The following is a 16,987-nucleotide window of genomic DNA, read 5'->3' as shown; positions in this document are numbered from 1 at the left end:
AATCTATAAAAATTGGGTGACACTAGGGATAGATATTAAAAACATTGCTGTCAATCCATTCAACTTTCAACACTCGACCAAGGCCAGTCACGTTCTGATTCTCTGGCACGCATTTCACTCGGAAACTTTCCATTTGATCGGAAATTAGATCATTTGCCCAAAGCAATGCCAACTGACGCACTTTGTCTTTTTAGTTGGCCATCGAAATGCGAATGGACTCGTCCATGGCCCATGCGATAGCTTTATAGTCCAGTTTCTTGGCCGGTGCTCCAGTATCTCGACAAGATTTACGATCATCGGATCCTCTGGGAGTCTCCCCAAACCGGCACCTGGCCAATTTCCAGATACCTGTTGCGTGATATCACCATCCCCGAACCGGAGTGATCTTTGCCCCCACGGAACTGGCACCCAAACAACACTCATCCCTCGTGTTGTGATCGGTTGCATGCTTGAATATCAGTGCATGACTTGCTGACGCCTTCCCCAAAATTTGTGCCTAATATTTTATCGAGGGTCTTGAGTCCATGAATGACGCGTTTTTTACTTTGGCTTGGAACCGATAGCGATAAGGTCGCGTGGAAAACTTTTAACAGTCACAGTGGGATGACATCGGACAGGAGCTGGCAAAGCTGTGCCCAAAAGGGTTAGACCGATTGGTGGGTTGGTGGGTTGGTGGGCCTTTTGTTGCCTTTTTGGCCCACTGTGGTCCAATTGGGGGGCTTATTACTTTGAAGCGGGGGGTGGTGGGCACTAAAAGTTTTGATTCACTACTCGGTTAACAGTAATTGATCGAACTTTTCCACTGAACTCTTATCGCCACGCGTCGTCAGAGGTTGAACTTTGAGGCGTCGTCGGCCAGGGAATTCACCTCGCAGTCGCAGCCAATTGTCTTCGGTGGGTGTTGACTAATGCCGTTCCATGAATGAATAATCAAGACTGGCGCCCCGCCACACCAGATACCCAAAAAGAACCAGACACCCAGATACCCAGATACCCATATATCCACCACCATCGATGGATATCCATGAATGGGCTGACTCACCAGCAGTTCTTCGGCTGGAGGTCGCTCTATAGTATAGTACCGCGCACAATTGGCTTACTAGATCAATCAACAAAATATTAGTGGGGCTTGTATCTTGTAGCTGTTTATAAAGATAAATTCTTGAGCTCCTTGTGGGTAAAAAAATTTATATTCAGTTGTAAAATTAGTGATTGACAGAACAGAAATAAATATAATTGAAAGGCATTAATTAAACAAATTGGTATATTAATTTACACTTATGTATGCAAATTAAAAATGTTATTAATAATTACAAGTTCTTTAATTCTTAGCTGGTCCCACGAAAGCAATATAGTACTATGAGTTAAAAAAAAAATCCGAATACTAATAGCTTTTAAAATATTCGTCTTTTTTTTTAAATCTTTAATTCTTTAAAAGATATAAAAAAAAACCTTGTACGCATGTAAGAATAAAACTTATTATTTTAAAACTAGATCTAGAAAAGCAAAACAAAGAGATTTATATTTTAATATTAATAGCTTTTAATTTACGTTTCAATTCCTTGGTAGAGCTTCAATTCTTTATAAAAACTAAGAATAAAAAAACAGAGAAACTTGTACACTTGAAAAGATCCATTTTAGTTTTGCCATTAGCTGATAAAGATAAATTTAACTATGAATAACATTTACATTTGAAACTATAACAGTTGTGTTGGGCAGCTTGCTACATCTCCATTATTCTTGCCATTAAGATAACCATAGATAAGCATAATACAAATAAATAAAGAAATCAAACACATAATTAAATGTTAGGAAATGTCTTGCAAGGTTGCTGGTAACTAGGTCCTTCGACTCAGGCCATGAAAGATTATTTTTACCATTTATCCCCCACCATCGCAGCCAATTAACCCAATCGGCTCAGTCCGGCTTGGCAGCTGGCGCTAAATTTAGCAATTGGCATTTGGGGCTCCTAACACCTAATACGCTGACGTAGGTGTCATGTTCTGTGACGTTGGCAAGCCCTCCATACAAAAGACCCTCGGCCAATTGCGAATTTCGCTGTAATTGCCGTTCATTATCAGTATCAGTACACCCAAGGCAAACAATCGATAATTCACGAGCGACACCCTGATACTCTGATACTGTGATACTCAGATACTGTGATACACTGGTATTTAGAGTATTATGATAGTCTGATACTCTGATACCTTGATGCCAACAAATCGCACAGTTAATGCGTTCGCCTTTTGCCAAATTATTATCGCCGTTATTAATATTAATGCGTGGCTACACATAATTGAAGTCGCCGCTTATCACTTGTCGCTGGTCGATCTGTAATTAGCATAGAGCTTCAGATAGACTCACTGCCCCACATGACCCATACCCATACCCATTCCAATTTCCATGCCCATTCCGCTCTATGACTAATTGATGGAGCGCGAGCCGAGCTGCGAACTCGAATGCGCGAATGCGAGCGCCAACTTTATCGCGTGCCAACAAGAACAACAATAACAACAATAACAACAATAATGCGAATGTGGGCAGCGCTGCCGCCGCTTCAATGTGTCAACAAGTGTCGCGTGCGCCGCTGGGAACGCTGCTTTCAGCGCTGCTCCCGCTCACCGCTCCCCCTCTCCCGTCTCCTCTTCCTTCTCCTCCACCGCTCGAGCAGAACCGCTGAACCGCTCGAGCGGTCGACTATTGACACACACACACACACACACACACACATGCAGACAGACAGACACAGCGCATTGCGCTTGGCAAATTGACAACAGAAACATGGGTGGTTATTTTTATGCCCCTAAAGAGGGTATTATAATTTTCGATCCTATAAAGTATATTAACTATAAGTTCTTGATTGGCAAGAGTTGATGTCAATCTCGGTTTCAAAGCCTTTCTAAATGAACATCTAGCACAAAAAACTATTGCAGGTTGTATTACTACATCTATATCATATAGCTTCAACAAGAAAAATAGCAGAAAATGTGTAAAAAAATTATAACTATTTTATTTTAAAATGTATACCAATATACTTATATAAATCGGGCAAAGATATCACATTCATATACGGTCGAAAAATTCAATTAAAAATGACAATGACAATGCTTCATAGTTTTTATTATTTTATAGAATATTTTATTGTTTACATGTGTAGCTGAAGGGTATATATAAGTTTACTTCCTTTTTTGATTTATGTATTTATTTATTTTTTGTTTTTGGGCAGTGGATATGGCTGATTATTTGATTGAGCGCCCCAATTGTGGGTGGTCGGCATCAACATGGGTTAGTCATTCGGACTTGGGGCAGCCAGCCATTAATCTCAGATCCAAGACACGATGATTCAACGGTCTCCACCAAACCAAATCGCTAGCCATGGCTGGGGTTAACTTCCTTTGACTTCGCTGACAACAAAAACTTGTACAGAATACAAATTAATTATCAGTTGTCAGCTTTGAACAAATTTGCTCGTTTAAAAGTATTAATTGTTAAGTGTTAAATGTTACAAGTGCCATATTAAAATATTCAGGGGGGAGTCATCCATCATTCCAAATACCACTTTCATACGTAAAGTCACTGGTGTTTGTTCCTAGTGCGAATTCATAAATTGTTTACTTTTATTTATGGGGTATATTGTAATAGACAAGTAACAAGTTGATTTTATTGATTTTGCGAAATTAAATTAAATTTTTTTGTTTAGCCCTTAATTTCTACAATTTTATTTTGAGATCAAAAGGTCATACCTAAGCACTAATTTATGATTTTTTTTATTATTCAAGTTTTTTTTAAACATTTTGTATTACTTTTAAATTGCTTTCTAATTTATAAAAGATTTTGTAAAACTATTTGTAGCCTTTTAGAGAAGGGATTCTAGTTAGAAGGCCTGCTTTTTGCACTTCCTAATAGTATTAATCAAGAAAGAATGAAGTTCAGGAAACATGGTTATATATGTAGTTTGTTCGTATGATTCTGGCATTCGATTGTGGCCCACTCATCGCGTGTGAATTTCCCCGCCGGCGGTTGGATTCCCTGCTCCAATCGTTTAATGAGTGGTTCGGCCACTCCAGCCGGCAAACTTCACTCGATCTGCGATCTTTAGGGCTCCCAGCTCCCAGCTCCCAGCTCCCATCTCCCAGGTCCCAGCTTCGTGCTCCAAGTTCCCCAAACTTCCAGTTTGGCACTCTTACACATCGCGAAAACACTTCCGTTTCGACTTTGGGTCGCCAAACACAGCGCAAAATGCCCAATGTGTGTGTGGTGATGCGGCTGCCAAAAATAAATTCGCAATTTGCATAGGCGCAACGGCCTTGTCCCCACGAAACCCCCTCAAAATGGCCAGCTCATTGGCTTATTCGTTTATTCGCTAATTTCCAGCAAAGGGCAGTGGAATGGACACAGAGAGCAGAGCAAACAACAAGTGTTTGTGTGGGTCAGTTCGAGCGCTTTGTTTGGACTCGTTTGTGGACTGCCTTTCCCATCAATTGATGAGCAATTAATGTTTTTGTTTTCGCCTGGCTCTTACTCTTTTTTTTTTGTTTGTTTTTTTTTTTTTTTTTTTGGCTGGTCTTTGGTCTTTTTTCTCGATGACCGGCTAACCGGAACGGCATTCCGATCGCCTGCGCTGTGCCCCGAGATTTGTCTCGACTTCGACTTCGGCTTCTGTCCCGGCTACCATTTCCAGAGCGATTTCCTTTTTTGAATTCTTTAACTCAATTTTGATGGCTCATTTCGGCTGCATCAAGGCTTACCGCCAGGGGATACCCTAAAAGGGCTTAAACCTACACACAAAAAGAAAATTAAATGAATTTTAAACTATTGGGTGTGAAGAATTTCTCAATAAGATGAGTATTAAATCAATACCACGAAAGTGTCAAAATCAAACTTATGAGGTTTAAAAAATAAATAATAATAATAATAAATAATATTCAATAACAATATAAGCTAGGTTTTTTGTTTCTACAATATTACCCGGACATCTAAATGGTATACCTCTAAGTCTATTTTATATTTATCTTTATATTTGTAACCTATTTTTGTCAACAATTTGTGTAGCTTTTCGAAGAAGGGACTTCCAATTACTTCAGTAATCAAAAAGCTTAACAGCGCTATATTTAATTTATTTTTTTTTTGCTGGTCATAATTAAGATTAGTTATTCACTTTTCCCTATCACTATCTGCAATGGCAAGTTGACTGCATTGTAAAGACTTCATATACGATACTGACCCTTGAAAAGTATAGACAAAGTCAAAGACTGCCATAACAAAAAACACTTTAGCTCTGAATGTGGGTCGAAAAGAAAGGGGTTCCCCCTTCTATGCATATTTTGTTATATGCACGATAAGAGAGTGCACTTTCGTTTATTATTCGTAGCTCTTTGAGGCACATATATACTATATACTATATACTATATATCTTTATCACAGCACAGCTAGTGTATCTAATCTTCGCCGTAGTTCCATTGACCGAGTCTTTTGGGTGTTGCCTCGACGGCTGCCTTGGGGATTGCGGCGTTTTCTTGAAAGTGTTCCGTGTCTCGTTATTGAAATTGCAATTCAAGATTCCACACGTACACGTAGCTAAACCCCCACCCTCCACCGCCTCCCCTCTTCCCTTTGGCCGCTTCAAAACGCATCCACTTGATTTACATACGAACGGCAACAGCAACTTTGGCTCATAAAAAAAAAGAACAAAAAAAAAAAACGCGGCGGAGTCGGGTCTTAAAACAACCTGACCATGTCGTGCCTTGCCTGCATTTCTTATTTATTTATTTTTGGTTGCTTTTTGCCCGCCTTTGTTTGGTTGTTTTTTCCCCCGTTTTTTTCTTTTTTTTTGCACGGCGTCGGCGGCAGCTTCAAATGTCACTGGAAGTTGGGCAAAATATGACCCAGAAATCGGAGCGGGACCGCCGGGGGCAGGGTCTTCAAGCTGAGACTGTTGGGCTTTTCTCTATGGAGGGAATCCGGGGGAAACCGGGGAAAACCGGGGAAAACCGGGGGAAAACTCGCATCATTTCCCCCTCATTCCATCACTAGCTGGATACTTACAGGCTCCCACAGTGGCTGTGTTGTTGTTCCCGACGGATTTCATCCACTTCTACCCTGTATGTGTTTCCAATCAAGGGTATATGGCCTGCCTATAAATAAATACTATCAATCCATAAACACACTATTTATATCTTTGATTCAAGCCCATTAATCATTTCAGCCTTTTCGGAAATAGTTTCTGCAAACAAATACTTGAAGATGAGTCAGGTTTTCCCACTTGCCGAAAATCTTTCCAGTCGTCTTGCTAATAGTAGTCATAATAGCAATAAAAAAACCTCGAAAGCTTATCAAGTTTAGGCACGTATCAGAAAATTGAAATTACATGGTATTTAATCAAACCTTATCACATTTTTATTATGCGTGTTATTTTGTTTTCCGTTAAGTGTTAGAAATTGTTAACTAACCGTTAATTGGGTTTTGTTAAATAAATACCTTAAATAGATTGTAATTAGGTTTTGGACTTATGTTGACAGGTGAAAGAATTATAAGCTCGTTAGATAAACAATGAATTTATGTAATTAAATACAATTGTTGATAAGTTTTTCAAATGAAATTTCAGGAAAGGTATGGTTTGATGGTTTTTACTCACATCTTATCACAATCATTTTAATTATATTAATCGTAATCTTTTATTTAGTGAAACTATTTTATTTTGTAAATATAATTGACCATGACTGATACAAATTATTGAAAGCTTGTAAAATAAGCTAAGGTTTTATCTAAAAAACAAATATACACATTGCATTTAACTCAACATAAATTAAAGTTAAGTTAAGTATATTAAGCCATTTAGTACAGCTTTTCAAAAAAAAAACTTTTAGATGAGTAACAAGTATCTGCAAGTCGGAAAGTATCTCACCGTCTAAGACACTGCTTCTACTAGTTTTTGCCATTTTCTGTGCCACAACAAATGCAATTGCAAATGCAACTGCAATACCGCCAGTGGCACAGCAGCAACATCTCGGAGCAGCTTCTTGTTGTTAATTTGATGTGGCACATGTAATAAGGCTAATGAGGTGGGCCACAGCCAGTGCAATTGCCACTGCCACTGCCACTGCAACTCGATCAGGGCTGCGAGTGCTTCGACCCAGCCCTAGATAGAGGATACCCCAGCTCCATCTCCAGCTCCATCTCCAGCTCCAGCTACAGCTACAGCTCCAGCTCCAGCTCCAGTTAGCCCCCACTCCTGGGGCCTGATCAACTTGTTGTGGCTTTGGTGGCATGCAATGACCACCATCAAAGCCGCACTGAAATCACGTCGTCGTTGTTGTCCATGCTGCTGTCCGTCCGTCCATACAGACAGACAGACAGACATAGAGACAGACAGACAGACAGACGGACAGACGGACAGACAGACATTTGTAAGTAGCCAAGTGCAAATGTATCGATTTACAGCGCAAACAACTCGAACTCGCCCAGCAAATGGAGCATCAGAAACGGGATCACAACAGAGCAGTCATCCGAAGGAATGGAGAAGCATCTGCCACTGCCACAGAAGTACGAGTATCTGAAAAGGAAGAGAGGAGGGTTGGGGGGGGGGGGGTGGTTCAAGTTGAGGTTGACAAGATGCCAACGCAGCAAAAGCGCTTACAATGTTGAAGAATCCATGTCTGGGAAGACGACTGCATACTGAACACCGAACTCTGAGCATTGAGCACTGAACACTGAACACTGAGCACTGAACACTGAGCACTGAGTACTGAAACCCAGCCGACAATTAAACAAAATTTGATACAGCCAATGCGCGGGGCAGGAGGAGAAGGCTTTCAGGGTTTAGTTGCATTTTATTTCGAGGTTTTTGAACTGCTGCCGCCGACGTTGCTGGCAAAACGAGTCGAGTGTCCGCGCATAATTGCCAAGGGTTTCCACCTTTTTAGACTCTTTTTCCCCCCCCCCCCCCCCCAATGGTTTTAGAATAGCCCACGCAAAAAAAAAAAAAAAAACAAAACAAAAAAAAGTAGGGGTTAAGGGGAAAAAAGGGTCACCTGCCCTAGACCTGGTCATTTAGCAATCAATCAATTAGTCAACGGACTGTCTTATCTTCGCGGCGATGATTCAGAGACCCCTCGACCATGGGACAGATTCAGATGTTTCCATTGGCGTCAATCAATAAACGGCTAATTAAAACTGCAACCAGACGCAGATGGGTACCTGGGGTACCTGGGGTATCTGGGGTATCTGGGGTATCTGGGGCTTCCGGACCAAAGGGAACATGGGGTCGGTCTATATTGTATATTATTATATGGGACTGGGGGGAAGCAGACCATGGCCAATTATAACCATGGCAAACGCGAGGCGTTGTGCCAAAAATAAACACAATCGGCGCACTCATCGTTTCCTAATAACCCAATTAAAGTCTGTGCGAACGACCTACGCAATGAACTTGGCCCCAGATGAGACATGCGTCATGCGTAGATGACGCCACAAAACCTATAAGGTATTGATTTGGAGTTGGAGTGGTGAAGGCAGAGGTGTAGGTGGAGCGTTTGGCAGCCATGGCAAAAGCCGAAAAAATAGAGCTCAAGCTTTGGAGCACACGCGCCGCTTCTTCAATGACGTCACAAGACAGCCGAACGGAGCGTCTTGACCCACAAAAAGTGTGGGAAGGCAGAGCCACCAGAAGATAGCGTCTATAAATAGCCAAAACACAAAACACAAAACACAAAACCTGTCTCCACTGGAAAAGTTTTCGAGTCGGCAGTGAAACCGCTAATGAAAATGGAAAATCAAAGATCACAAAGATCACCGGTTCGTGCCGGGTTACTCCCAATACCCCATTGTGTGCGCACCTATTTTTAGAGGGGCATAGTCAATCGGACAGAATTTCACAACATTGCTGGAAAATCCTAACCTAAGTCAAGCTGGAAAAAAGTACCAAGACACTTGACACCAGCCGCCCGGCTATTTTAATTCAATTGAATTCACAACAATTGGCAACAAGGTGACCCCACTTTTCCCCCCATTTCAATTTCACAATGTGCAAAACGACGCTATCTTCGAAAACCCCCAATATCCGCGCCATACATATATGTTTCTTGAAATCGAGCCACGATGACATAGCCGCCTGAAAACATGAGCTGGCTCATGTCTCTCGCGAAATTGTGGGGTAAACATCGATCGGCGACCTTTGTATAGCACAGGTAATGTGGGAAAAGTGTGGGCAATGCCAGGGGGGGGGGGGGGGGGGGTTCAAATGACGTCAAGGCACGCGACTCGCATTTGTTAATTGGAAACGCCGCCGCCGCCGCCGCCGCCAGGTGAGAAACTCAACTCAGCTCAAGCCCCCGCAAAAAAACAACAACAAAAAAAAAAACCAAATGAAATCGGCCCGCAAATCAGAGTGTGTCGCTATGCGGGGCAACCACCTGATGAGTCAGCACCACCACGATGGTTACTCTGCTCATTGGTGGTTATCACTGCAGCCGGGACAGCCACACTCGCTACACGGCGAGAAAAGGGGCCAGGCGAGTGCGATAATCGCAATCTAATCGAGGCACAATCGAAATGTGAAAGCATGAATGATCATGAATCGCTCGAAAGTTGTTAATCTGCAAGCACTTTTAATTGGCTTTAATTTTCGTACATCAGAACTTAGTCTAATTGAGCAGCAAAGTGATATATTTTACATATATATTATTTGGCTTAAGCTAAGGCTATTCGTATACATTTCAAATATGGTCAAACAACAGTTCCTAAATTGTCACTAAATTGTTATTTTAGGTCTTCATTTTCGGACAGCTGACTAAATGCTGACTAAATATCGCTATTTAAATTTAGGCTATTCGTAAAATTGTTAATTGTCCAATACTCAAATTGATTGTGACACATTTTATTCTTGTATGCTTCTAAAATTTATTTATTTATTTATAAGGAAAGTACTAATGAAGTAATTATATTAGATATAATAAAAACAACATACAAATTTATAAGCACTAATTAAATTAATTCTTAATATATCGTTCACAATTAAATACTACATTTTATTAACAAAACATAGTAATTCCAATGTTTTCCTATTTTTAACTTACTTTAATTAACTGATATGCCTGTGTCTATTGCATTTAATCATAAGACATGTCTTGTAGCGCTACAATCTAAAAACAATAATACATTATAATACTTAATTTATATTCTGAACTCGTTAAAAAAGCTTAATAAGTTAATCGCGAAAATTGTTAATATCTGCTCAAGAAATAAATAAGTTCAACTCACGAATACCTTGTCTTGTTTCTCTGTACCTAAAATGCAGCTGAAGCCGTTGCAATCTTATCGAAACATTCCTTACATATCTGACTTAAAATAAGCGTTTAACAAACGATAGAGGTTTTATAATGGGCAATTTGAGATTAATTTATTAACGGGCTAATGACGGGCTTAAAGTCACATTTCTATATTGACTTCCAACAGCGGGCACATAAGCGATAAGTGTCCGATGAGAAGCACTCAAATAAGTTCTATTTTTATCGTTTGTGGCATCCCGATCATGGAGTGGCAATTCAAATGACTCTGTATCTTATCTGGTGGGGGACTTTATCCGCTGTGCAGCAACTGCGCCACTGGGCGCAGACAGCTGCTGATGCAACAAGGTCGTCGGGTGTTATCATCGCCGGCGCGTTATCAACCTACTATATCATCTTATCGGGGAAAAAACACGCCCCCGTAACGGAGGCTCGTCCCATCCAGAGCAGTTGACCGACCGACCGTTGCTTAATTAACTTATTTGACATTTCATTTACTCGACCCGCAATAAGTTTAATTGGGCAACACGACAATCAATTGCAAATGCCAAGTGCCAAGTGTCGAGTGCCGAGTGCCGATTATCGCTTCCATGTCATAAATCGTCGCAATCCGCATTCAATCTATTTAATTGTTGCCGCTGACGCACGATCACAGGTGATAAATGGATGCGTCAAATGTATCTGGAGCGGAATGGGATTGTGATTGGGAATGGGATTGTGATTGGGAATGGGAATGGGAATGTGAACATCCAGAGCCCTTGGCAACGCATTTTGGCCATATAACACATAATGCTTAAGGATCTGACAGGTAAAACACGAAGGGGTAGCGGTGTTAAAAAAGGGGCACCTAACGGTACGCAACGCGTATCTATATCTCGACTAGGCCATTAGTGCCCACGGCGGCATATTCGTATACGCATTCCACAGCAAACTCTTTGGCATTTCGGGGCCTGATGAAATAAGCGCGTTGAACGAAGTGAAAAAAAAAACAAAAACAAACTACACAGGCAGGCGGCCATAAATAAACGCTTTGATCGGATTTTGGCAAATACTGCGCTCTGCTTTTTTAATTTGTATGCATAAATAATAATTATGAGAGTTTCTCGGAAGCAATGTGGCAAGGGTTGCAATATACGGATCATCATCGATCCATTGGATAGGATTGGATGGGATTGGATGGGATTGGATTGGGTCTGCTCTAGGGTTCTGGGAATGCAAGTGGACGTCATCGCTGACTAAGCTTTGCTCCTGCTCCTGCTCCTGCTCCAAATCCCATTCAAATTGGCATCCGGAAAACGGAGATACGCCAAAAAGAAAAAAAAATAACACTGTTCAAAAGATATAAATGTATCTCAAAGTCCAGCTGCTCAACTGGAAGCCGCCTTATTGAATCTAATCATCTAAAAATGATATGAAATTATGTTATAAATATTTTATGGCCCACGCAGCAGCAGCAATACCAACAACAACAACAACAACAACAAAAACAACAGTAACAACAATGGTTGGGGCCAATCAAGCGACAACAACAAAAAGGCAACAACAGCAGCAGCAGCAGCAGCAACCACATAAATATCACGTATTTTAACGCTGTTTTCGGATCGACACCGAATCGTCGTTTTCTCATTCGTTTTTTTTTTTTTTTTTTCTTCTCTTTAAGTTGTTTTTTATAATCCGTTTGTGGCGGCTTTTGCTGTTAATCATTTTGTGGTCTCCGTCGTTGTTGTTGGCGGTATCGTCGAGTTAATCTTGTTAAAACAAACCGTTTCAATAAATACAGCGATAATGCAATTTTAATGCCATTAAGATGAGCACCAATTATGGCCAGCACCAGAGAATCAACTATGTCCAGCTCCCCTCATCCCCCATGATCCCCCATGATACCCAATGATCCACAATGATCCACAATGATCCCCATGCTCCCCATCCTTTGGGCCCGTTTGCATTTCATCTTTGGCCGCAGAATCATTTGCGAATCCTTTAAGCAGTGACGGCAAAAGTTTTACATCCCAACCCACATGATTATCGGGCGATACTCTAACTTTTGAAAGAAGTCCAATCCCTTGAGAGCTTCATTTTGCGACAGAACAAATTAAATTTAAACTAGGGAGTACCTTCCACTTTGGAGTACCTTCTTTTAAATCTTCAAACTAATTCATTTTATATATTTCAGTATTTCAGTATTTTGTACTAAAACATTAGTATTTAGCATGCAGCGTAGTGATACTTAATTAAATTTTTCTTAAAACGTAATCGATCTTGAGATTTAATTATCAATTTTTAAACAGGAATTTATTGCTTGCCAGTGTATTTATTTGTTTCTGGATACTGATAAATAAAACTTAATAAATTCAAGTATTTAATGATCAATTAAATCCATTGTTTTTATTTTTTTGGGATACATTTTTAGTATCTTAACTATTTGATTTTAGCTCAAAACATTTTAATCTTGTTAAAAGATTAAAGCTTTAAATGTTTTAACACTAAATCATGCAGTTTAATATTATAATTTAATATTTAATTTTAATTTAATTTATGCAATTTTAGTTTAACTATTCCATTTTTGTGTCAGTGTAGGTAAAACTAATGGATAGAATAAAAGCTTTATTATTTGAAATAAATACATATAATGAAGTTAAAGCAAAGATTTGAATATTTTAATTTTAAATAATGAAATTTAAATTACTATGATTTAATATTTAGTTTAAGTTGAAAATATGCAATTTTTGATGCAATGGCCAGAAAATTAAGTTAACCTATCCATTTTTGTATTTATGTACTAAAGGTAGTACTAACATTCCATTAGTTCGAATTTTAACCTAAACATTAACTGATTGCTTTGAGACCTTGTGGCTGGGCATTTGGCAGTCGGCGCGTCAATCGGGGACGCACTTCCTCCTGACTGCCCCCCATCCTGCTCCGATTTCGGGTATCGCCTGGGATCGCAGCCATATCCATCTCTCTGGTGCGCAGGCCGCGTTTAATCCGCTCTGGCCGAGTTTGACAGACTCCGCGGAGGGGACGACTGCGGATTGTTTTTTATTGTTTATTTAACATTTCTGCGCTTTTATTTCGCGCTGTCCGCGCTACCACCACCCCGCACCCCTGCCGCCCTGCCACCGCCGCACCACCGTTTGTCCATCGAACGGATCGCCGGTCTCGCTTTGTTGTTGCTGTTCCCCTGCATTTTCATTGTTCTTTATGATGCTCATTTAAAATTCAAGCTTTGTTTCATTAAGAAACACGTTCGCAGGCCCCAGTTGCGAGCTCTCCTCCCGCCTCCCGCCTCCCGCCTCCTGCTGCCGCCTGCCGCCTGCCCTCCTCAAAATCACTCCAATGCCGATCGGCAGATCTTGGCCATTCCTGGTCCAGCGCCAATTTCGACATTAACGCCGCCGACGGCGCTACGCAGCTTGTTAACGTTTTTTAATGCCCCGATTCAAAGGTTAACAATCAGACTGCGACTGGGAATGGATATGGGAATGGGAATGGGAATGGTTAGTGGATGTGACTGTGGATCTGGCTGTGGTTCTGGCTATGGACGTGGCTCTAGCTTTGGCTGTGGCTGTTGGTTGACGGCGGAGGTCATTGATAAGCCGGCGCTCATTAAAGATGCCAAGAATTTTCACAGCTATTCCAGCAATACCCATACTCATACCCAATACCCTGCGCTAATCCTGCAAGCGTGCTCTCAACTCAACATCCTCACAATATGCAATACCTACAGCTGTCCAACCCATCAGCTGACAGCTGAAACACTTCGAGGACCTAACGAAAATGATTTGTACAATTTTGTAGTACATAATTGATGTCGATGAGTGGACGAGAGCGATTGGGATCGATGGCGTTTGTTTTCCTTTTTTTTTTTTTTTTACCAACGCCGGTGGTCAAAGTTCGAGTGGACCACAGAACAGGTGCTACCTACGATCAACATCGCCAAATCGAAATAACACCCAGTCTAATAGCTCAATTCGCAGTGCCATAAAAGTCGGTGCCAAGTTTGGATCCATCCAATCCATCTTGGACACTTCTCCAGGGCGAGTCGTAAAAATAAAAGTCATTGACTCAATTTTGGAAATGCCTCACACACGACGACGAACCCTTCGTAAAAAAACAAAAAAAAAAAAAACAACAACAACGAAGGAGGGGGGCGGGGGGCAGAAGGGGGCGTGCCAGCAGGCGCTTGTGATTATCCTTTCGCACGTTCGGCGTTGCTTAACAAATCATAAATATGGCCCGGGCTCTGTTATTGATGGTGGTCGCTGCTCGCCGGTCGCACCAAAAAAAAAAAAAAGGGGAAAAAACCACAAAGAGCAGGCAAAACAAAAAAAAAGAGAGAAGAAAAAAAGACGAACCAGGTTTCCACCTTTTTTATGGGGGCCCCCAGCTTGAGTCCAAGTCCAAGTCGAAGACCAAGTCGAAGTCCAAGTCCATGTCCCCACCATTGCCCCACCAAAGGCTTCAATCATTTAATAAGCGCTGCCCGCCAGGTTGTTGCTTGTTTGGGCCACGACAAAAGAAGCCTTCCGCCATGTTATTAACTTATTCATAACAATAACGAGAGCAGCACGGATGCCGAACGGGGCTGAGCACCTCCTCCTCCACTCCTCCACTCCTTCACTCCTTCTCGCCTCATCCTCATCCACTTGCAGTTGGGCTATATAGGTTCAGTTACATACACGTTCCTGGGAGACTGCAACTTGCTAATTCCTCAAGACATCCCACAGTTATTCCTCGCCAGTCTGCCACAGATCTATCCGTATCATAGATCTGTGTCAAACTTGCGAGAACATATCTTAAGGAATGTCTTTGCTATCCGCCTAGTTATGACCAATTCCAATGTCTCTATCAACAGCATGCTTGAGGAAATGCTTTTCTCTCAGGATTATATACATCCAAATCATTGATCCCCGTCAAACTTGGGAGGGTGGATCTCTCCAAGATCTGTCTAAGAATTTCTTCACCACATCCCCAGCTATGTGTCATTTCCAATGTCCTTTTCAACAGCTTTGGCACCATTCTTGAGAAAGTGCTGTTCTCTCAGGGTTATATATATATCCATATTAAATTTAGGATTACCTAGCTCAAAGATTATCTTAGAATTTCTTTACTATAACCCCAGCTATGAAGCAATGTCCTTTCTAGCACCTTTGAATGTTTGTGCTCTATCTTTTTAGCTAGCAGTGTCCAATGACTTCTAATGTAATCCTTTCTAGCAGCTTTGGCAGCATGCCTTGGCGGATGCCTTCCTCTCAGGTCGAGGCAAACTAGCACTGATCCTAAAACTGGGACGTCTTTCGGGCGAGGGCAAAGGAGTGGGAGCGGGCAGAGGTCCTGTTTGGGTCCTGGCCTTGGGCGAATGACTGCCACATGGCGATTCGGATAGCAGCAATTGACAAAAGGCACGTGTAACTGCAAGATTGCTCTAAAGGGAAGGGAAATGGGTGAGTATTAAGTGGAGGAGAAGGAGGAGCAGGAACTAAATGCAACTCACCTTCCCAGAGAGTAGATGTCCCAGGGAGATGACCTTGTGCTTGATCAGCTTCTCCTCCCGTTGCCGCCTCTGGTGGAGCAGCCACTGAGTCCTGGGATCCTTGAGGAACTCGTCGTTATAGATCAGGCGGTCCAGCTCGACAATGCCGCGACACAACCGCCGGTGGTGGCTCAGGCAGCGACTCAAGCCCGCGTTCACCCTGCTGATCACTGTTGAATTTTGCATCCTATCGGGATGGGGAATATCGGATCTGATGTGTTGACTTAAAATTTCCAGTTGTGCGCCCTATAAGCGGAATAGTTTATTCTGATGTGGCGTTCTCAGCACGGCTTCCCTGATTTTGGGGATCGATGATGGGGCCATCCTGCATATTTGAGCTGTGAGTGTGCCGCCGAACACTGGCCGGCCAGTTCATCAATCACTCCGACAGTCGATGATGAGTTATGGTCCTCGAGGCACGACAAACTATGTATCAGAGGGTTGGGAGAACGAAAAAAAAAAAAAAAAAAAAAAAAACGGGATTAGCAAGTATAATAAAATATCATTGTCTTAATAATTTAAGTGCTTAAATTTGAAGTGCGGTGAGAGTGGTAAACGGATTTGAGATCAGGATATACTGGCCCAACCTAATTGCTCGCAGTGTGTGTGCGTTAAAGTCACGACTTATCAGACAATAAAAGGGAAGCCAAGTGAGCGACACTTGATCTTTCTGCCACTCCTAGAGACCCCTATTCCCATTCCCATTTCTATACCCTATTTCTATATAGGTACCCCGTGTATGTGTGTGTGAGCCTCTATATCTGGGCTGGCCCATCTCTGCTTTGCTGCGTTTTGGCCGCAATTTATCACACGCCACTTGTAGCCGGTTTTTGATCTAATAAAAACTGTCAAAACGTTTGCAGGATGCTGGGAAAATATTTACACGACACACACACACACACACACAAGAGAGAAAGGTGGAAAGGTGGACTGGCCGAAACAGTTAGCAGAGAACAAAGGACCCAAAAGGATCTTTGAGATCAGAGATCAGAGCTGACAGATCAGAGTTTAGAGTTTAGAGTTTAGAGTTTAGAGCTCAGCAGCAGGTCAAGTCTTGGGCGGTATGACACATCAGGTTTGAGGCTCGGAAATTTAGACATTAAAGGACCCACAGCTGATCGTCCTTCGGCTGCCTATTGAAAAGATGAAAGTGAATTCTTCCCTTCTGGCT

The 16,987-nt window shown here is 41.7% G+C and overlaps 2 protein-coding genes across 2 annotated transcripts in view; both read right to left on the bottom strand.

The window, feature by feature from the left end:
- Positions 1–16,987, bottom strand: part of LOC128265801 (uncharacterized) — a 58,360-nt gene that overhangs the window by 36,405 nt on the left and 4,968 nt on the right. The window lies entirely within an intron of this gene.
- LOC128265800 (uncharacterized) lies at positions 14,665–16,238 on the bottom strand. Its single transcript, XM_053002019.1, has 2 exons — positions 15,778–16,238; positions 14,665–15,708 (listed from the first exon to the last, which is right to left on the bottom strand). Exons 1-2 carry the CDS (start codon positions 16,000–16,002, stop codon positions 15,496–15,498), a joined length of 438 nt encoding a protein of 145 aa, XP_052857979.1. The 5' UTR covers positions 16,003–16,238; the 3' UTR covers positions 14,665–15,495.

Source organism: Drosophila gunungcola, unplaced genomic scaffold (genome assembly GCF_025200985.1).
Source record: "Drosophila gunungcola strain Sukarami unplaced genomic scaffold, Dgunungcola_SK_2 000157F, whole genome shotgun sequence".
Lineage (NCBI taxonomy): Eukaryota > Metazoa > Arthropoda > Insecta > Diptera > Drosophilidae > Drosophila > Drosophila gunungcola.
Note: the sequence above shows the minus strand (reverse complement) of the source record. Positions and strands in the feature narration are given on the sequence as shown.